This window comes from Nematolebias whitei, chromosome 20 (assembly GCF_014905685.2).
Source record: "Nematolebias whitei isolate Nwh7 chromosome 20, NemWhi1, whole genome shotgun sequence".
Taxonomy (NCBI): Eukaryota; Metazoa; Chordata; class Actinopteri; order Cyprinodontiformes; family Rivulidae; genus Nematolebias; species Nematolebias whitei.
Window position 1 is genome coordinate 33,929,592 of NC_056517.1, and position 21,642 is coordinate 33,951,233.

Sequence of the window (21,642 nt, forward strand, 5' to 3'; positions counted from 1 at the left end):
GGATTATAAGGCACATCGGATTATAAGGCACATTGGATTATAAGGCATATTGGATTATAAGGCACATCGGATTATAAGGCACATTGGATTATAAGGCACATCGGATTATAAAGTACATCGGATTATAAGGCACATTGGATTATAAGGCACATTGGATTATAAGGCACATCGGATTATAAGGTGCATTAAGCGAAACTAAAACATTTTGACAGATTTTTGAGCACCGTGTACCACATAAAATCGATTTGAGGTCTGTAAGCACAACCAGAATTAATAAATAAGGCACACTGGATTGTAAGGCTCATTGTTGATTTTTGAAAAAAGTTAAGGATTTTAATAGCTCCTTATAGTCCGAAAAATACGGTACATTCAACTAATCAGTGAATCTATCAATTAACCAAGAGATCACCCAATCAATCAGTCGATCACTTTATTTGTACAGGTAAATTTTACTTTTAGCTGTAACGTTATGGTACTAAAAGACCCAGCTGTTAGCTTTAGGCTAGTGGTTTAATACCTTTCACTATTTTTTCTTTGAGCTAGCCTTTTGCTACTTTTAGCTTTGAGCTAGCCTTTTGATACATTTGCCTACCCTTTTTGCTACTTTAGCTTTTACCTAGCTGGCTTTTCTTACTTTTAGTTGACCTGTTGTGAGGTTTAGCAACTCATTTGCTCTGTTTAGCTTTATTCTAGCCTTTGCTTTTAGCTTTAGCTATCCAACATTCTGCTACTTTAGCTTTTAGCTACCGTATTTTCCGCCGTACACACGTCACACTGCCCTATAAGTCGCATCAGTCCTTATATGTCTAATAAAGTGGAAAAATTCATAAATATGTCACTTCACTGTATATGTCGCATCTATTATGCGTCACTGCTGACAACCTGGAAATGTGGGCCGAACCCGGAAATGTGCGCCGGTGTTGTGCCAAAAATCAATGGGCTGCCAAAAGGCGGCTGCGGGAGGATGCACGGAGGACTTTAACAAGAATTTAACAAGATTAGAACTCAAAAATAATTATTTGTTTGCAAAAAATTATAGCAAAGTTGTGTCTCAATTTAACTTTTGCTTAATAAATGCACTTTGACGGTCAAATCAGCTGCATTTCAAAACCCGATTCGCGGAAGCAGGAACGCGCAGAGGGCGACTCGGTCCATTTCTTCAAAATTCAACAAGATAACCACCTAAAAACAATTATTTGTTAGCTCGACTTTACAGTAAAGGTGTCTCTCAGTTGAACTTTTACTTAATAAATGCACTTTGAGGGTCAAATCAGCTGCATTTTGCCGCGGTGGCGCAGTGAAATGAAGCTGATTTGGTTGCTCCAGGCAGAAGACGGTGGCAGGCTATGTCAAGTCAATTGTGTCATTAATAGCCACTTTTACCTATTACATGATACAATGGTATGTCTTACTACTCAAGTGCCATCTAGTGGCTGAAAATGGTAGTGTTCAATATTTTCAGTCAGAATGAATGAAAACGGTCATATCTCCGCCAAAAATTGGTTTATAAATATGGGAAAAAACATAAATACGTCACTTTGGCCTATAAGTCACGGGGCATGCAAATGATGCAAAAAAATGCGACTTATAGTAAAAAATACGGTATATTTTTACAACGTTTAAGTAGACATTTCATACTTTTAACGGACCTATTGATACCTTCAACAACTGTTTTGTTCCATGTAGCTTTAAGCTAGCCTTTGTTGCTTTTGGATTTTAGATAGCTTTTTTCTACTTTTGCTACTTTTAGCTTCTACCTAGCCTTTTTATACATTTACCTACATTTTAGCTACTTTAGCTTTTAACTAGCTTTTTGCAACTTATAGTTTATCTAGAACTTTCTTACTTTTAGCTAACCTATCGCTACTTTTAGCTACTGTTTTGCTCCATTTATCTTTAAGCTAGCCTTTGCTGCTTTTAACTAGTCCTTTTTAATTTTTATATGACCTTTTGCTGTTTTTAACTTTTAGCTAGTGCTCTGTTTGTTTTGTTTTTTAGCAATGCTTAGTTTTAGCTACGTCAGTAAAGTTCAGTAAAGTCACTCAGAGCTCAGTGTTGACGCTGGGTTTTTAGAAAAAGCTTTTTTTTCACTCATTTTAATTCTAATCTTTAAAAATTACAAACTCACCATACCCATAAACATCCAGGATTAAAGCTGCGATTGTGTTTTCAAGGCTAAATCTTCTTTTTTAGTCTTTCAGCAACTTTCTCACGTTCTGCTTTTGTTTTGCTGCAGCCTATCAGGCAACCAGGGATAAACTCCGAACACTCACCGATAGACAAAAACTGAAACTTAGAACAAATTATTTCAGCTCGTTTCTCTTCCTTTTAGTAAACCTTTTCATTTCCTACTAAAGAATAAACATAATTCATGATTTTCATGAGTTTCAATCTGCCTCACAGACAGAGCAGCACCTCGACCTCTTAAATCTCTCACTTTGTTCTCACCGCTCTGCTTTTAATGAAAATGAAATTCAGCAGATTTACTGCCAGAAGTAAAGAAGCTGTTGCCAGCCGAGGCTAAATCATTAGCTGAAGAGTCAACGTTACAATGTGAGCGGATAAATCATAAGCTCACGTATATATATATTAAAAAAAAGAACTTGCACATCAAAAAACTCAATTGGGACCAGCTTCAGGTGAGACTGAGATGATTTCTTGTGGTGCAACAATGTGAACAGAAACACTCCGACTTCAGACTTACCCTCTTGCCGGGTGGACCAGGTGGACCAGCCTCTCCGGATGGACCCGGAGGTCCCTGAAAACAAGCAAACAAACAAGTGATGATGTCAGTCGAGCCCGCTGCACTGAATCTCTTAAAGTCGTCTGAATAAAGGATTAGGAGTCGAACAAACTCGTGCTTTGATAAATTACTTCCCTGCAGTGCCAGCAGTTTGAGCCAATCTTCACAGATTTTAAGGATAGAACCAGGTTTTATAAACAACAAAAGTCCTGTTTAAAGATAAGACTTTGTGTTTTGTTTTGGCAGTAATATGGGTTTATTTATTATTTTATTTGAAATAAAAGCTGTGATTTGAAATAAATTGGCACTGCACAGGCACATTACAATTAGTTTTGTTTCTAGTTTTAGATAAAGAATCTTAAAGTAGTCTTTTTATCAAGCACCTGTGAACAACAGATTTGTAGTTTGTTTTACAGACTTGGAAAAAATGAAATGTTTAAAAATAGAACACGGGTAATTAAATTTGTAAGCTCCGGCTTGTGCTGTGATGCTTTTAATATAAAATGGCCAACTTCCAAAACGGTTTGAACTACAGGTTCTCAAGACTTATTTTGTAAGTCTTATTAAGTTAAATGGGTGTAGTCATTTTTGTAAGTGTCAATCAACGAAGGAGGCGGTACTTAATGTTTAAATTGTTGCAGGGGACCTGACTGACTGACAGAATTTTACAGGGGGCGTGGCTGAATATTATAATTTTACTTTACTAGATGATTCCTTGTGCCATGTCGAATGTTTCATGGTGATATTGTGGATGGCATTGTGCTGTGCATGTTGTTTTGTCGTGGTGGTCTCTCGTTTTATCTAATTCTCTTTTATTTATTTATTTATTTTTCTTCTTTCTTCTCTTTTTAAAAAAAAAAATTAAAAAAAATTGAGCGATGATGATAAGTTCATTGAAACACTTCACAATGTTTCTACACTTAAACTGAGCTAAAAAATAATAATAATAATTTTACAGGGGGCGTGGCTGAATATTAGAATTTTACAGGGTGTGTGGCTGAATGTTAGAATTTTACAGGGGGCGTGGCTGAATGTTAGAATTTTATAGGGGGCGTGGCTGAATGTTAGAATTTTACAGTAGGTGTGGCTGAATGTTAGAATTTTACAGGGGGCGTGGCTGAATGTTAGAATTTTATAGGGGGCGTGGCTGAATGTTAGTATTTGACAGGGGGCGTGGCTGAATGTTTGAATTTTACAGGAGGTGTGGCTGAATGTTAGTATTTGACAGGGGGCTTGGCTGAATGTTAAAATTTTACAGGGGGCGTGGCTGAATGTTAAAACTTTACAGGGGGCGTGGCTTGAATGTTAGAATTTTACAGGGGGCGTGGCTGAATGTTAGAATTTTACGAATGGCATGGCTTAAGGTTTAAAATGTTGATTTGTGTAATGTTTTTGACATCTTTAAATTTTTTTTTATTTTTTATTACTTTTACTGTGAAATTTTACAAGTTTATGCATTTTTAGACTTTACAAAATAACGGAAGCATCAAAATAACAACCATATTAGAAATAACAACAGCCTTAATTATTCCTTATTGTAAGAAACTAATGATAATTTAAAGCTGGTATGTTATAAAAAAAGAGCCTATTAAATAGAAAATGTAGAGCAGTGATCCACATCAAGTTGGGGGTCTTGAGCTAATGTTCAAATTCATAAAAATAATTTCTAATAACATAATAATACTGTAAATTACAAAAGACAAAAAACAGAATTTTTTTACAAAAATTGCACATTTTGAGTTTAAGCTTTTTGTGTTATCATTATTTATTTACTTCTGAAGTAATGTTTGTGTTGTTCAATCGAGGATATTTGAGGTCGCAACTCCTTGCCGTTGCTATTTTGGGGGTCAGAAGCTAAAAAATTTGAGAACTATGTAGAGTAAACAAAATAAACCAATGCAGTCATTTATTCAGTCTGAATTATAGTAATAAAAATCAAGAACTTACTGGTTGACCAGCTTCCCCGTCATCTCCTTTCTCCCCTGGTTCTCCATCAGTTCCCTGCAAAAGAGTGACGAGCACCTTAAAAAAACTCAATGACCATTTAATCCACAAAACAAAACCCTACATGCTCTCCTGTGCAAAGGCCTGTAGTAAGACTCATACTCACAGCAACACCTGGCTCTCCAGGAGGGCCTGGGTCTCCAGGGAATCCAACAGGACCCTGCAAAGAGAGAAAGTGAAGTAAAAGAAGGCTCGAGGAGCTGCTGCTGGGGCATAATTTCCCTGAAAGCTAGATGCGTCCGAGCATCAGAGAAGCTTCTTTTTACAGATTTCTACTGTGTTTGTTGGACTTACTGGGTTGCCCTTTGGACCATCATCTCCAGGGGGTCCTTTGGCTCCAGCAGGTCCAGCAGCTCCAGGGGGGCCAGCCTCGCCTTTCTCTCCTCTCTCACCTTTAGGACCCTGTAGTGATGAGATGAGAGATGAGTGTGGGTGGTATTCTTTATGTCAGCATCTCAAGAGGCAACGTTTCTCAGAAGTTAATGATGGACAGAACCTGCCATTAAGCTGAGCCGTTCTGGTTTTGATCTGCTCTGGGCCTTCAGACAGATTTAAATGGTCCAATAGGTCGTGCTTTTCAAAACAACCATTCAGGACACAACTTTCACATACCCCCTAAATTCCTGAATCTTCAATCCCCTTCAGCTCTCGGGGACGACAATGTTTTAAATGTGCGGATCGATTTTTATATCTTTATCTTTTTGTAGAGAAACAAGAATTGTTTTCAGGAGGAGATTGTCCTGATTGTCGAACGTTGCACCAGTCAGCTGTGTAATGAACATTTTCAATGCATAAATAAAAAATATTAATATTTTATAAGAATGGGATTTGCTGTGGGAAATTAGCATTTCAGTGGTTCCCAACCATGGTCCTTGAGGAACACCATCCGGCATATTTTAGTTGTTTCTCTGCTCCAGCACACCTGATTCAGTGATTGAATTACTTCATCAAGTTCTGTAGAAGCCTGTTAATCATCCATTCATTCAAATTAGGTGTGTCAAAGCAGGTAAACAACTAAAATATGCAGGGTGGTGTTCCTCAGGGACCAGGGTTGGGAACCACTGGTTTAGGTTAATGCACCATAATCAAAAATCTTAGCTTAATTATTTGAAACTTAAGAACTACAGACCCAATACTTCAATTTATGTGCATTTGTTAAAAAACAAAAACAAGTTCTTGACAACTATTAACATATAAAATAACAAATAATGAATAATTGCACAACCTTTACAGTTAAAAGAATGAGTCATGAAATACTGCCTAAAATACAAGTTTTTATTTATGATTATTGTGGCTGAAGATAAGTGAACCCCTTCGCTGACTCCTTACATAAAATCTGAATAAAAAAAGTTTACGCAGAATAATTAAAAAAAAGCAGAAAGTCTTGTAAAATAAAGGTTTAATTGTTAATAACCCATAATTGTAAATATACCATGACTGACTGGAGAGTCCCACGTTTCTGTTGACGCCTTATTATCATGAAGCAATTAGTCAAATTTAGTTTAATTAGTTTATAGCAATAAACTCCATTAATCATTCAGTTAAAGGGGATATATAGATTTCTATTTATGCTTTACGTATGTACTACTTTTATTGAATATAAATGGTTAAAAACATCCAGATCCTAATTCATTTGGAGGGCCGACATGCAGCTCCATGTATTTGTTTATTTCCTCTTAGATTTCATGGTTGTACAATTTAAATATTGAGTTTTTAATACATGTCTCTGATGTTTCCTTATTATTGACTGTAAATCATGTTTTTGTTACAATCTAACATGTTAAAGGTGCTTTATAGATAAAGTTTGACTGAATGATATATTTCTCAGCTTTGCTTATCGTATCTCTTTAAAGACAGAAACATTCATGATGGATTTCAGTAAAATCAAATCAAACATACTTTTTTCATTTATTTCTGTCTGACTTCAGGATATATGCCAATAAACACATGAGTATTTGAAATGGGGGCTTCATCTTAGCTTAAGTTGATGATTTGATGTGTGAGAGCGTTGCAGCAGACATATTGTCCTCGTGGTTTATGTCTGAAGATAAGAGGCTCAGCAGAGGAGCCATGCATTTCCTGCTTGCTCTCGACGAGGACGGACACATTTCCCTCCTGCTCCTGCCTCCCTCCTGCTTTGCTCTTTGTCTTGTGATTCCCATCGGAGCTTCTCACTACATATCTTTCGAATTGTAAATTATGGATCTGGTCAACTTGTCTCTCAACGTAATTGACAAAATTTTCTCAACAAGAAGACAGGGCAAAGGAGAGCCCTCATGCCCTGAAGGGACACTCGCAGCTGGATACACAATGGATTCCTGTGGCCGGTGGAAGATGGTGTGTCTGTATTGTTCGTTGAGGACGTAGAAGACGTGTACATAATTGGATTTATGATAACCGGATTTTTGTTTTTTGGTGTTGGCGGGTATCTAGCATATTGACAAATTCGGAAGACAGCGGTTCTTGCGGCTCTTGGGACTCACTGGTGGGAAGGAATCGAACTTGGAGAAGCAACAAGCTCGGTCCAGCAGTGCAACCACAAAATTTGGTTGTTTGGAATCACCAGTGAGACGTACCAGCAGAACTATGAAGGCAGACATGGACATTCGAGCAGATGCTGCCTGACCCATAATAATTGTGTTATCTGAATTTGGCTTCCCCACTCATCCTTGAACTGAGCTATCTCTCCAACTTCTCCTGGTTGTTTATGTGAACAAGAAGCCGCCCCCCCCCCCCCCATCACTCCCCTCCCAAGTACATCTGTGGATCTGTGTCAGACTTGAGCCGGCTGATAGACACTGTGCCATCTTTATGAGGACTATGGAACTTTCAGGGAGTCTCTATGGACAACTCACTGCCCTCGTCGGCCTCCTCGTACATAAATATATTATGATGTCATCAGTATGTTGCTGTTTATGTGCAAGGTCTTTTTTTTTTGCAACTTTCACACTGTGCCCCGACCAGGACATAGTGTGAGATATGACTTTTTTTACCTCCCTTCCTTCATGTTTTCTCTTTTTCTTTTCTACTTTTGTCTGTCTGTAACAGGTCTCTCTTGTAAATGAGTTCTCGAGGCTCAATGGGAACCGGCCTGTATAAATAAAGGTTGAATGAATGCTGGGAGGATCTGAGAGTATCACAGATGGACACACAGCAGCACAGGTTCTGCCATTCATAATGTTCTAGCTGGGAGAACCTCCAAATAAATGTTCTGCAGATAATACCAGCTCTCCTATTGCTCAAATAAACCCAACCAGCCTTAGAGGAATGCAAAAGTAAGATGATGTTAAAGCTTAGAGCTAAAATAAAAACACAACTCCTGCTAAACGTTAATTTAGAAACAAAAAACGAGTTTCTTACCCCAGTTCCAGGCTCTCCAGGTGGTCCCGGGTTTCCCGCTTCACCTTGCTCTCCCTGTGGTTAAATAAATGTCAGCGTCGGAGCAGATAAACCTTCAAACTGACACATGACGGGCTCTTAAACTTTAGAATTAAAGTTATTGCGGCTACACATCATGTTTATATTCTTGTTTAAAACTTACCAGATGTGGTAAACAAAAACAATTTGAACAAACTAAAAGGATTAAACTTCCATTAATAGCTTCAAGCCTGCATGAATGAAACCACTCTGAGACATGGACTCACCTTCTCACCCACAGACCCCATGGGACCCACACCACCTGGAGGACCTTGTGGACCCTGCAGTGGGACACAAAGAGGAAGATGAGTCATCCTTCATCACTGCCAGGGAGACGGGCTTCCTGACCCTGAGGTGTGGGAAACCACTAAAGATGTAATTAACTTTGTGTCGCACGCAGCCTGAAAGGAAAGTCACGTCTTTGAGTTCAGTGGTTCAGCAGCCTGGGGGGGTGATGATGAGGCTGTTTGCACTATTAAAACACTTAATTATTGTCAAATTAAATTGCTTCTAATGGTGTTTATACTGGGCAGCATGGTGGATCAGAGCTGTTGCCTCTCAGCAAGAAGGTCGCTGGTTCAAATCCCTGCCGGTGGCCTTTCTGGGTGGAGTTTGCATGCGTGGGTTTCCTCCCACCGACCAAAAACATGCATGTTAGGCTGATTGGTAAGTCTAAATTGTCCGTAGGTGTGAGTGAGAGAGTGAATGGTTGTCTTGTTTGTCTCTATGTGTCCCTGTGATGGACTGGAGTCCTGTCCAGAGTGTCCACCAGTGACCCCTGTGACTCGAAAAGGAAGAAGCGGGTAAAGATGACGGATAGATGGATTAAAATAAAGGTAGGTGTGGTCAAACAGGTTTTGAGGCACTGCATGTGGGACTTGCAGGATCTGTAATCGTTCTAATATTTCCTCATGCAGGACCATCGATGCAACCGTCACGCTGCAGTGATGTCATCGCTCCGCGACGCCAGCAGAAGTGCAGGAGAGTGCATGAGAACGGCTCCATCAGCATCATTCTGCAGCAAATCACTTGGCCAACGTTTACAACTCATGCAAGCGTCTTTACACTGATGCTTCAGGAGAAAATCAAATCTCCTCTTCCTCACATTTACAGTTACTCAAGCACTAAGGCCTGTAACTTTTACATTTCAGCCGTATAGCTCGTATGATACCTCACTGATCAATTTATTTGTCTTTTAAACACATTTAGAAAAATAAATAATACAACCCTATATTTGAACAGGTTAGGACGTTCTGTAAATGTAAATAAAACAGAATGCAATGATTTACAAATCTTTTCAAGTAAGTAAGTAATGGTACGAATAAGAAACATTTTTATAACTAATTGGGTTAATTAGCAACAGGTCAGTGGGAGGACTGGTAGTAAAGATGGGCAGAGGGTCACCAGTCTGCCAAGAACTGTGTCTAAAAGTCGTGGAGCAACTTCAGAATAAAGTTCCTCAATGAAAGACTTGAACATCCAACATATGCAGCTCATAATCTCATCAACAGATTAGAAGAATCTGTGAAAATCTCTGCGCTCAAAGGACGAGGCTGAAGGTGATTGTCGTGCACCGGGCCCTCAGGGGCCCCTGCATTAAAACCAGGTCTGGTTCTGTTCTGGACATCACTGCAAGGGCTCAGGAACACTTCAACAAATCAGTGTCTGTAAACAGTTTGACACATTCTGCTCGAAGCGGTGTATGTGGACCATCCAGAACCGCTGCCTTCTTCTCTGGACCAGAGCTCCTTTCTAATAGATCGAGGCGAAGTTCAGAACTGAAACCACGAACACCACGTCCATAAAGAGGAGAGGGATCATCCAACTTGTTATCAGCACACAGTTTAAAATCCTGTCTCTCTTGTGGTATGGGGGTGCATTAGTACCTCTGACATGGGCAGCTTACAAATCTGACCAGGCACCACCAGTGCAGAAGAGCTCAGGTTTTAGAACTGCTCTCATCCAGCAAAGAAGATCCAGGACTGTTGAACAGCTGGAATCCTCCATCAGACCAGAACGGGACAACAGTCCCTATGAAACCTCCAAAATGGTCTCTTCAGGTCTCCAAAACATCTAAAACCTGGTCTGTTCAGGCCCTTTAAAACCTCCAAAACCTGGTCTCTTCAGATCCTTTAAAACCTCCAAAATCTGGTCTCTTCAGGTCTTTAAAACCTCCACAAACTGGTTTTTTCAGGCCCTTTAAAACCTCCAAAACCTGGTCTCTTCAGGTCTTTAAAACCTCCAAAACCTGGTCTCTTCAGGTCCTTTAAACCTCCAAAACCTGGTCTCTTCAGGTCTTTAAAACCTCCACAAACTGGTCTCTTCAGGTCTCTAAAACCTCCACAAACTGGTTTCTTCAGGTCCTTTAAAACCTCCCAAAATTTGTCTCATCTGGTCCTCCAAAACCTCCAAAACCAGTTTTTTTTTTTTCAGGTCCTCCAAAACCAGGTCTCTTCAGGTCCTGGACTTTGGTAGACTGCTGTAAAAGAAGAAGGGACGCTCACGGGACAAACATCCCTCTAATCCAGCTGTTTTTTAGGATGTGTTGCTACAACAAAACTTAAAAAATACATATATTTTTTTCTCGTTTGAATAATTGTTTACGATGCACTACTGTGAATAAAATAAGGATTTGTAAAATTTGCAACTCGTTGAATTTGTTGTTTTTGTTTACGTTCCATCATTTTTGTTTTCAGGCAAACGATGCCAGAAAGTCTTGATTTAGTTTCTACTCAGACCATACGTACATCAGCTCCGCTCGGACCCTGGGGACCTCTGGGACCAGGGGGACCAGGCGGACCCTGCAAACACACAAAGTGTTTTCTTACAATCATTTACCGAAGCCTTTAATTACTTAAAGCAGCAGGTGTGTCACCTACCATGGGTCCAACGTCACCGTTCTCTCCCTTTTCACCTGGAGGTCCAGGAAGGCCCTGAAGACAACACAAGAAAACAAGGTTAGCTCCAGGAAGCTGCTGCATGAATAACCAGCAGCTTCTATCATTGTTCCAATTTGTTTTCACATCAGCAGATGGTGCTGGAGGTTCCTCCAGCAGCTGGAATACACCGGCTCTAATTACTGGACGTGGAGCAGAACGTGGATAATAAGCTTGTGTTGGAACTGCTGGTGCGCCCAATTATCACTTCAGTGGAATATGAAGTAAAGACACGCAGAGCAGGGTCAAGATGAAGTCCACCAAGTTAAAAGCACCATGAAGAGAATCAGATACGTGCTTGTTTTTGAGCACAACAGAGTCAGTGTGTGACCTCCACACCTCAGAGGCAACGATCCCTTTTTAATAACAGTCTGAACGTTTATGAAGCGTGGTCCATTTTTCTTCCGTACGGTTTTCTGTGCGATTCTCGTCCCGCAGTTTTCAAGCTATTTCAACAAATCATAAATCAAAATGTTCAGCTGTTTCAGGACAATCCTGCTATGACTTTTGGTATTGGTGCAATTTTAGCTTTTTGAAATATTTAGTCTTTTCTGCCGTTTTTTTTCCTCATAGAAAATGAACTGAGCTCATTTTACATCCTTCAGATGTTTAGATCTGTTTACAGCCTTTTACCGCTCCTTTCACATTTTGTTCTGGTTCAGCTGCTTTCAGCTTCCTGCTGCAAATTTAAACAAATCTTCAGCTACTTCCAACTGCTTTTTCGGCTGTTTTCTGCTCCTGTCAGATTCTTTCTGCTCACTAGAATATTTTTGTGATCCTTCTAACTTCTTTCTGCTAATTTCAGCTTGTTATGCTCCTTCAACTTATTTCTGTAAGTTTCAGCTTTTTCATTTATTTCAGCTACTATGTAGCAGCTTTTATGCAAATTCTAGCTTTTTCAGCTAATTCTTCATTTTTTGCACTCATTTAAACTTTTTCAGCCTAATTCAGTAAAAATGTGCTCTCTCTCCACTTCCTTCTTGTAATTTCAGCTTCTTTCTGCCTTTTTAGCTACTTTTCAGCAGGTGTTTTTGCTCATTTCATTTTTTTTCTTCAGATAATTTGCACTTTTTGTGCTAATTTTAGCTTCTTTCAACTTTATTGGTCAAAATTGTTCTCGCTGCACTTCCGTCTGCTAAATTCCTTTCTGCTTCTTTAGGAAAAAAAATCAGCAGTTTTTATTTATTTATTTTGTAATTTCTATTTTTTTTTTTCAGATTATTTCCACTTTTATGTGCAATTTTTTGCTTCTTTCAGCATAATTGGAGGTTGAGGGTAATTCAAACGTTATATTTCTGCTTTCTTCTGCTTATTTTAGCTTGTTCTACCTTTTCAGCTATCTTTTTTTTAAAATTATTTTTAGCTAATTTCTGCTGTTTTCAGATACATTCAAGTTTCTTGTAGTAATCCCTGCTACTTTCAGCTTAATTAACATCTTTCTGACCATTGTAGCTTGTTACGCTCCTTTCAGCTTTTCTGCTATTTCAGCTACTTTTAGCTTTTTATGCTAATTTTAGCCTTTTCAGCTTTCAGCTCTTTCCACTTCCCTCTAGTAGTTTAAGCTTCTTTCTGCATTTTCAGCCACTTTTCAGCTATTTTTTTGCTAATTTTAGCTTTATTTAGCTAACTGCCTAATTTTTTTAAGCTAATTTCTGCTCATTTAAACCAAATTCAGCAAATATATGTTCTTTCTGCTTTCTTATGCTAACTTGGGCTTTTTCTTGTACTGCAGCTACGTTTGATCGTTTTTAGCCAATTTCAGCTGTTTTTCATCAAGTTCTTCTGCAATAAGCATTCACACTGCATTTTCGCAGGAAATGCACTTGCTCTTCTTATTTCCTATTGTCCAAAGTCCCTCCTCTGTGGAGACAGAAACCAGTTTAGTGTCTGGTAAATGAGCAGAACCTCGTATTGTTTGACGTTTCTGCCAGTTTTTGTCTTGATGAGAAAGTTGTGGTTTTCTGTGGCTTCATGCGAGAAACAAAAAAAACAGACCACCAAAAGATTCATTAGGGTCCATCATACACACGTACATACATGAATAAGTGTGTGTCTTCTCTCATCACAAGATAATCTGACTGGAAGGTTGTGGAATATGTATTAATTCAGGGAAAGCCAGGTCATTCATTTTGTAGGGCATCGTCTCTGGCTGCTGAGGAACATCTGTGTAAAGATGGCGCTAATTATGCGACGTGGTATACGTGCTTGATGAGGAACAGACCGTTGGAGGGGGGGTCAGTCCATGTAATTAATGGGGCTGCAGTGGGAAGCAAATTACTCTCAATTAAACGTCCATAGAATCCAACCCCGCTGAGAAACAATAGCACTGAGGAATGATGAGCAGCGCTCTGTGGAATTTCATTAAGACAATCACCCCAAACTCTGCGCTGAGCTTCCAAAGACAGGACTGAGAAGCTGGATACTAATAAACTGATAATTACAAATAAATTGACAACAGTGGAAAGGTCCGCCGTCATTAGATCTCAATCATGGCACAACACAACATCATTAAAGCTCCACATTACCCTAATCTGCTTTTTAAATTACCTTAAACTCTGTCCTCAGACATGAATCGCATGAACTGTAGAGCTGGCATTTAAAAAAAGCAGCATTGCTTTTATTTTATTTATTTATTTGGCATGGAGAGGAGATAATCGGAGATGGATGTTGTGTCTGAACAGAGGTGAGAGGTGTAATCATCGCAGGTGCTGAAGCATGGCCTGCAGATCCAATTAAAGTGAGCGAGGAGGAGTTTCTGTGTCTGTCTTCATCTCCAGCAGAGCCGGGTCAGGACTGAGAGGTTCTTTATGCCATTAAGAGACCGGGAACTCTGGGTAAATCATTACTTTGTTTTGTTGATGGAAAATCGCTTCATTAAAGGGACAGCTCAGACTGAATAAACAGACATCTGACCGGAACGTGGAAGTTGAAGCAGAGTGGGACCGCCTCCTTCTAATGGAAGTTTTAAGCCCCGCCCCTTCACATAAACAACAAGCGCCACACTCATGTCCCTCATCGCGACTTGAATAGTGAATATTTGTAGTTTTTGAGATGAGTGTTTTCCTGGACTGAATAAAACAGGAAATGAGAGAAAACTTTAATGTTTTTGGTGCAAGATATTCTGGTGGGTAGGATTTACACTGTAGAAGAACACAGGTAGTTTTTATTTCTTTTTGTTTGTCAGCGCAGAGCAGCAGATCCTGGCGAGTGGAGTAGAACTTTTATCCACCCACCAGCATAGCAAAGGCAGAGCCAGGGGGTGGCCAATGGTGGCCATGGCTGCCATGGATTATCGGTAACCAGGGCTTAATTTGAGCCAGGTCCTGCTAGAACAGGATCTGGGAACTCTCTTATTTTGACAGGGTGCATTCTGGTAACTGCTAGCATGGATACGGTAACACTCGGGCTTACTAATAATAAAGTTATGAACAAATATGACTGCCTTGAACGAATAAAACATATATTGGATAGGTAAACTGAAAATAATTACATAAACACTAATTTTAAACACAACAGCCACTTACGAGTATACGAGCTGCCTCTTCCAAGTAGCATTTCTGCGTCTACCCTTAAAAAAATCTCCACCCCTAAAAGAAAGGTGGGGGTAAGTGGCGAGCTAACTAGGCAGTCGCACACGGGCGACAACACCAAGCAGGGACAGTGTCGGGCTCAGAACCATCAAAAAATGGGGGGGGGGGGGGGGGGTAGGATGCGTGACAAAAGTGGAGTGTTCACAAATGTAAATAAATGTAGATGTTTAACAACCCATTAAAATACACCAAAATGCAGGAAATCACATCTACTTCATTCAAAATTTTCTGGGGAAGGACCCCCAGACCTCCCCACCCCTCAGCCTGCCCGCTCTTTGCGCTCTGGCATCAATGGGTTTACAAATTAAGTCCTGCCGGTAATCTTCAGCCACCACAATCATTTGAAGGAAACTATACTTTTAAGTGGTATAAAAGTAGAACATAGTTTCCTCAAGCGATTGGGGTGGCCGATATACACACATATGGTTGTGGTAGTCATCTTGGATTTTGACGTGACAATCCAATTTTCAATAGTGACCTTTCTTGCACCTAGATGTAGCCACACACCAAAATGGAAGTTGGTACTTCATGTATATTTCCAGTTTTCTCCTAGGTTAAAAATAACTTTTTAAATATTACTCTTCAGCAATGAAAGCTTGATTTCATTTTGGGATGTTGGAGTCAGGGTTGTGACTCAGGAAGCGTTTTTTTATGTTTCAACTCTAATTTTCTTCTTTTCTGAGGTGGAAACAGCAGCAAAACCTGAGGAAGACCAGTTATCACCTGACAGGTGGCTCAGTGGAGGTGCTGCAAAGAGGAAGTCTGAGGAAACGTTTGAAACGTGTGGAACATCATCATCAGAATGTCCAGTAAAATGTATCTTTTTACTGTGGCTGTTGTGGAACATGAACAGAAACTATTTTACATAAAGAGGAGAAAAAGGTGCATTCTGGTACAAACCTGCAGACCAATGGGTCCTGGGGGTCCAGGGAAACCTCTGGGGCCTTCGTCTCCTTTCTGCCCGAACATGCCCTGCTGGCCTCTAGGACCAGGCTCTCCATCAGCTCCCTGGGAACCAAGTTTAACATCATTACTCACCATGTTTATGTTGAACTGTTTAATTATATGACAAGTTTCTGAAGTCAGGATCTCACAGGGCTGTGTCTGCTAGTTGGTGACTCAAAAGTCAAAGATAAATTTGATTAAAAAAAGCCGAGTGTTTCCAACTACGTGCCCATCGAGCCGCATGGACGCAATCTGAGCAACCGATTTTTGGAAAACTGCAGCCTATTTTCATGTGCATGGCTTGCATTGTATTGTATCCCGTGCACGCTGTTTGGTTGCCCACACTGGTCCATTGAGAACGCTGCTCACAAACTCGTCTCAGCTCAGGCAGATATTGTGGAAAGTTTTCTAGTGAATAAATAAAAACAAACTTGCGTTTCTTGTCTTTTATAACAAAGAAAACTTTAAGGAGACGCCATGGAAGCATCTCTCCAGCTCTCATTGAGCTTAAATCACTTCCAGATTCATTACAAGTTTCTCAGTCTCAGCTACAAATGAACGATGGCTGTGCTCCTTCGTCCTTCTCAGACCTCTATCCTGAACCCTCAAGTCCTCTGATGCTGGACTCGTCCCTGACTGCATGCTGCCCCTCACACCAGGACGCCAACATTTGGTATCAGATTTCAGAGTTGCATTGTCAACCCTCTGGAAAGTTCTGTCTGTTGATGCTGACAATGTCTCATCCCTGAAAATTTGCTGAAAACTTTTAGCTTTTTGAGATATTTAACCTTTTCGGCCACATTTTTTTTCTCATAGAAAATGAACTGAGCTCATTTTACATCCTTCAAATCTTTAGATCTGTTTACATCCTTTTACTGCTCCGTTCATATTTTGTCTGGTTCAGCTCCTTTCAGCTTCCATGTGCAAATCTAAACTTTTTTCAGCTATTTTCAGCAAATTTTAACTGCTTTTCAGCTATTTTGTGCTAATTTCAGAGTATTTATGCTAACTACAACATTTTTGTGCTTCTTCTAACTTCTTTCTGCTAATTTCAGCTTGTCATGCTCCTTTCAGTTGTTTTCCGCTAGTTTTAGTTACTTCAACTACTATTTAGCTGTTTTATGCAAATTTTAGCTTTTTCAGCTAATTGCACATTTTTTGCACTCATTTCAACGTTTTCAGCCAAATTCAGCAAAAATGTGCTCTCTCCACTTCCTTCTGGTAATTTAAACTTGCGTCTGCTTTTTTAGCTGCTTTTCAGCTGTTTTTTTGTGCTAATTTCAGCTTTTTTCAGATATTTTCCACCTTTTCAACTACTCGCTGATTTCAGCTGTTTTAGTTAATTTTGCAATTTTTGTGTTAATTTCTGCTTACTTAAACCTACTTCAGCAAAAATGTGTTATTTCTGCTTTCTTCTGTTAAATTAGGCTTGTTTTTCCATTTCAGCTACATTTCAGCATGTTTTTAGCTAATTTCAGCTTTTTTTCAGAGAATTTTCACTTTTGTGTTAATTTCTACTTCTTTCAGTCTAACTGGGCAAACATGTTTTTTCTGCTTTCTTCTGCTAATTTAAGCTTGTTCTAATTGTTCTATTTTAAGCGTTTTTAGCTAATTTCAGCTGTTTTCAGATAAATTCACATTTTTCATGGTAATTTCTGGTGCTTTCAGCCTAATTAACTTCTTTCTGCTAATTCCAACTTTTTATGCTCCTTTCAGCTTATTTCTGCTAATTTAAACTTTTTCATGCTATTTCAGCTGCTATTTAGCTGTTTTATGCTAATTTTTTTTCTTTTTTTGTTTTTTAGCTAATTTGACATTCTTGGAGCTGATTTCAGCTCTATCCACTTCCTTCTAGTAGTTTAAGCTTCTTTTTGCCTTTTCAGCTACATACTATCCGCTTTTTTTCCCCTAATTTCAGCTTTTTTAGCTAATTTCCTAATTTTTTGTGCTCATTTCTGCTTATTTAAACCTAATTCAGCAAATATGTATTCTTTCTGCTTTCTTCTGCTAAGTTAGGCTTGTTCATGCATTTCAGCTTCATTTCAGCACGTTTTCAGCAAGTTCTTTTGCAACAAGCCTTCACACTGTATTTTTGCAAGAAATGCAATTTCTCTATTTTTATTTTTATTTTTTTTGACCCCGATGTAAAGTCTCCTTGAGTTCCATAACATGCTCTATATAGATGGGGTCATGGTTTGATCTTTTCTTCTTCTGTGCCTTCATCAAGCCTTTAACCCACATGTTCCCAGAATGCATGGCACAGGCATCACAAGGACGCTACGATAAAGTAACCATCGCCTCACTGCAGAAGTTTTGCTCAAACTCAAAGACCGTCCCTGTTCTGTCTGATTATCTCTCTGTAGCGAGCTCTTCCTCCATCGTCTCGTTAGTCTGTTTCAGCTGGATCAGTTGTACTTACAGCAGGACCTGGAGCACCTATGGGACCCTGGAGACCAGCTGGTCCAGGAGGACCCTAAACAAACGAACAAGCAAACACGTTAAAACCAAAATGTGTAAAATAGTCAGAAACATCGAAGCGTATTTTTAATATCGAGCTTTTTATTCTGCTTGTAGTACTTCCCAGAACTTTGTAACGTGTGAGCGATAAATAAAAATTCTTGAGTTTTTTTTTTAACCCACCTGCTCTCCTTTGTCACCTTTACTTCCTTTCTGGCCGGGCTCTCCAGCCTCTCCCTGGGAAACAGAAACGCACACCGTCACTGACTCCGATTGATTTCTCGTCTTCGCTGAATGTCACAGAAATCACCAACAACCCTCAGGTTGGACAAACATCCAATCTCTGGGACTCAGAGCTGTCCATTTGTCCATTTTTACAGTGTAATTGGACAATCATCTGCAGGGACACGCGTCCACCTGACAATAACCAGAGATTAAACCAGTTTAGCATGTCCTCTAGCTGGGTTTACCTCTGTTTAAATCAATTTAGCTCAAGTGGGAAACTGGGGGTGAAAACTGATGGTAACTCTGGTTAATGAGAGCTGAAGTGGGGTTCTGTGGAGACAGTGTGAACATTAAATATCCAACCTGTTGTAGATAGCTCTTAGAATGGGCCTAGTTTGGAGAAACAGTTTTATTTTGAATAAAAATATGAGCCACCTGCTGGATGTACGTGGGGCCAAAATCAAAAAGGTTGTTATCATCTCAAACAGAGCAAAATAAAATCCACTCGGACTATCAACAGCCTGTCATGGAGATATCTGCAACTAGTTGCAACTAGTTAAGTTGGTTAACTGGTCATAGCCTCTTGACCAAAACCCACTTTAAATTATCTGAACTGTCCCTTTAGTTCCCAAATTTAGAGTCAATTAAAGCTATTAAAGAGACTGACCTTGTCACCATCCTCACCAGGTGGGCCCTGGGGTCCAGCAGGCCCAGGAAGACCCACAGGACCCTGGACCCCGTCCCGACCTGCTGGACCCTGAGGTCCTTTCTCCCCCTGGAAAAAAAAATTAAACATGTTTGATCTACTTTAAATGATAGTTGAGACAAAATTAACAAATATTTTAGGAAATACTCACCGGTGCACCTTTCTCTCCTGCAGGACCCGGGGGTCCCTGCGGACCTGGTCTACCAGCCAGGCCAATTGGACCAGCTGGACCAGCAGAACCTCTCTCACCAGGAGAACCCTTTAAGCATTAAACAACAGAGACAAGCAGTGGAAAAGTCCTTTTAGTGCATGTTCAACGTGTAAATAAAACCTGAGCGAACATGCCGGCTGAGTTCTAATGGACCGAAGCCCGGCAGAACCACGGCATAAACAAAACTGTTGGAGGGAGTGAGAACCCAGCTGACGCTACAAAAACAGGAGGCTTTAGTTCTAATAAAGCTCTTCGGCTGCTCTTTTACTTCTCATTTTGAGCTCATTTTCCGTCCTTCAGATCTTTAGATGTGTTTACAACCTTTCACTGCTCCTTTCACATTTTGTTCTGCTTCAGCTTCTTTCAGCTTCCTTGTGCAAATTTAAACTTGTTTTCAGCTACTTTCAGCTGTTTTGTGCTCCTTTCAGATTCTTTCTGCTAACTACAGCATTTTTGTACTTCTAACTTTTTCCTACTGATTTCAGCTTATTATGCGCCTTTAGCTTATTTCTGCAAGTTTCAGCTTTTTATGTTATTTCAGCTACTATATAGCTGTTTTTATGCTAATTTTAGCTTTTGTCCAGCTAATTCCACATTTTTTTGCACTCATTTAAACAATTTTCAGCCTAATTCAGCAAAACTTGCTCTCTCCACCTCCTTCTGGTAATTTCAGCTTTGTTCTGATTTTAGCTACTTTTCAACTTTTTTTTTTTCATGTGAAAATTTCAGCTTTTTGGGGGGGATAATTTGCACTTCGTTGTGCTCATTTCTGCTTATTTCAGCCTAATTGGGCAATCATGTTCTTTCTGCTTTTTATATGCTAATTTAAGCTTCTAACTTTTCAGCTACTTTTTTTTTTGGCTTTTTTTTTTTTTTTGCTAATTTCAGCTGTTTCCAGATAAATTCACTTTTTTGTAGTAATTTCTGCAGCTTTCAGCCTAACTAACTTATTTCTGCTAATTTCAGATTGTTATGCTTCTTTTAAGTTATTTCTGCTTCTTTCAGCTTTTTCTGCTATTTCAGCTAATGTTCAGCTGCTTTCTGCTAATTTGATCTTTTTCAGCTCATTCTACATTTTTTTGGTTCATTTCAGCATTTTCTGCTGTCTGGTAATTTAAGCTATGCCTTTTCAGCTGCTTTTCAACCATTTTTTGCTCATTTCTTTTTCTTTTTAGCTACTTTCCTCATTTTTGCTTATGTAAAACTAATTCAGCAAATATGTGTGCTTTCTGCTTTTTTCTCCTGAATTAGGCTTGCTCTTCAATTTCAGCTACATTTAAGCACTTTTTAAAACTAGTTTCAGCTGTTTTTCAGCAAGTTATTCTGCAATAAGCATTCACACTGCATTTTCGCAAAAAAGCAATTTCTTTTTTTTTTTACCTTTTGTGGGCAAATACTTCTTTCTGTAAGATTTCCAAAATAAGAGGATTCTAATAAGAATATATGATTAAAAAGCATGTTTTAAAATAAATATTTGACAACATTTTAGGTTAAAAAAAATTAATAAAAACATTTCTTTAGTTTTTCTAGAACTTTATTCATTGTGATGAGAGAAGGATCAGAGTGGAAGAGATTAAACATGTTTTAGTTTAATTATATTATTTCAATATATCCAGTCAAAATCATTTATTTATCTCAGTATCTCAAGATAAAATATATTTGTTTTATTATCCAGATGTAAAATAATTTATGTTGGTATTTGAGGATGCATCTCAACATAACATTATTTATCTCAAGAACTTGACATGGTTTTAACTTCAAATTCAGCACAATGAAGGTTTTTTTGTAGTTTTAGTGATTAATAATTATTATGTTGACATGAATGAACTTTCTTAAGACATTTAGCATTTCAGCAATAAAAAAAAGTTTTTTTTTTTGTTTTTTTTTTAACTAAATGTCCATTAAAATTCATAATAAAACAAAGAAACTCCACCTCGGATCAGTGCTGCAGTTCTGGAGCAGCTTCAAGTGTCTTAACGGTCAAAATGAGTGATGACAAAAGCTGCAACACAAGAACCGCTCCTTGTGGCATCCCGTTTAGGTTGTCATCTTAAGATGGTGAAATCAAACGGGCTTCACGACAATCTCATTAAAGTGAAGCCAGCCGGTGGGCTGTTTCTGTTTCCAAAGGAGAAGAGTCAAAGGAAGGAAAGCCATCTGAGACAAATCAGAGCAACGAGGAGCATCCTGAGATTCAATCCGTGGAACCTCCCTGACTCTGATGTTCTCCTGAGGTTCTCCTGACTCTGACATTCTCTTCAATCTGTGGTTCTCCTGACTCTGTCCTCCTGAGTCTGCAGTTCTCCTGGCTCTGTGGTTCTGCCAACTCTGCAGTTCTCCTGGCTCTGTGGTTCTACTAACGAGGTCTTCTTGACTCTGAGGTTCTCCTGAGGTTCTCCTGACTCTGA

The 21,642-nt window shown here is 39.2% G+C and overlaps 1 protein-coding gene across 1 annotated transcript in view; it reads right to left on the minus strand.

Moving 5' to 3' along the window:
* The window catches only part of col11a1a (collagen, type XI, alpha 1a), a 124,952-nt gene that overhangs the window by 17,824 nt on the left and 85,486 nt on the right, over positions 1-21,642 (minus strand). The window contains exons 42-54 of the mRNA XM_037694096.1: positions 19,175-19,282; positions 18,985-19,092; positions 18,276-18,329; positions 18,055-18,108; positions 15,591-15,698; positions 11,044-11,097; positions 10,912-10,965; positions 8,392-8,445; positions 8,108-8,161; positions 5,042-5,149; positions 4,854-4,907; positions 4,691-4,744; positions 2,705-2,758 (exon numbers count right to left, since the gene is read on the minus strand). Coding sequence (XP_037550024.1) covers positions 2,705-2,758; positions 4,691-4,744; positions 4,854-4,907; positions 5,042-5,149; positions 8,108-8,161; positions 8,392-8,445; positions 10,912-10,965; positions 11,044-11,097; positions 15,591-15,698; positions 18,055-18,108; positions 18,276-18,329; positions 18,985-19,092; positions 19,175-19,282 — 918 coding nt within the window. The remainder of the gene's footprint in view (positions 1-2,704; positions 2,759-4,690; positions 4,745-4,853; positions 4,908-5,041; positions 5,150-8,107; positions 8,162-8,391; positions 8,446-10,911; positions 10,966-11,043; positions 11,098-15,590; positions 15,699-18,054; positions 18,109-18,275; positions 18,330-18,984; positions 19,093-19,174; positions 19,283-21,642) is intronic.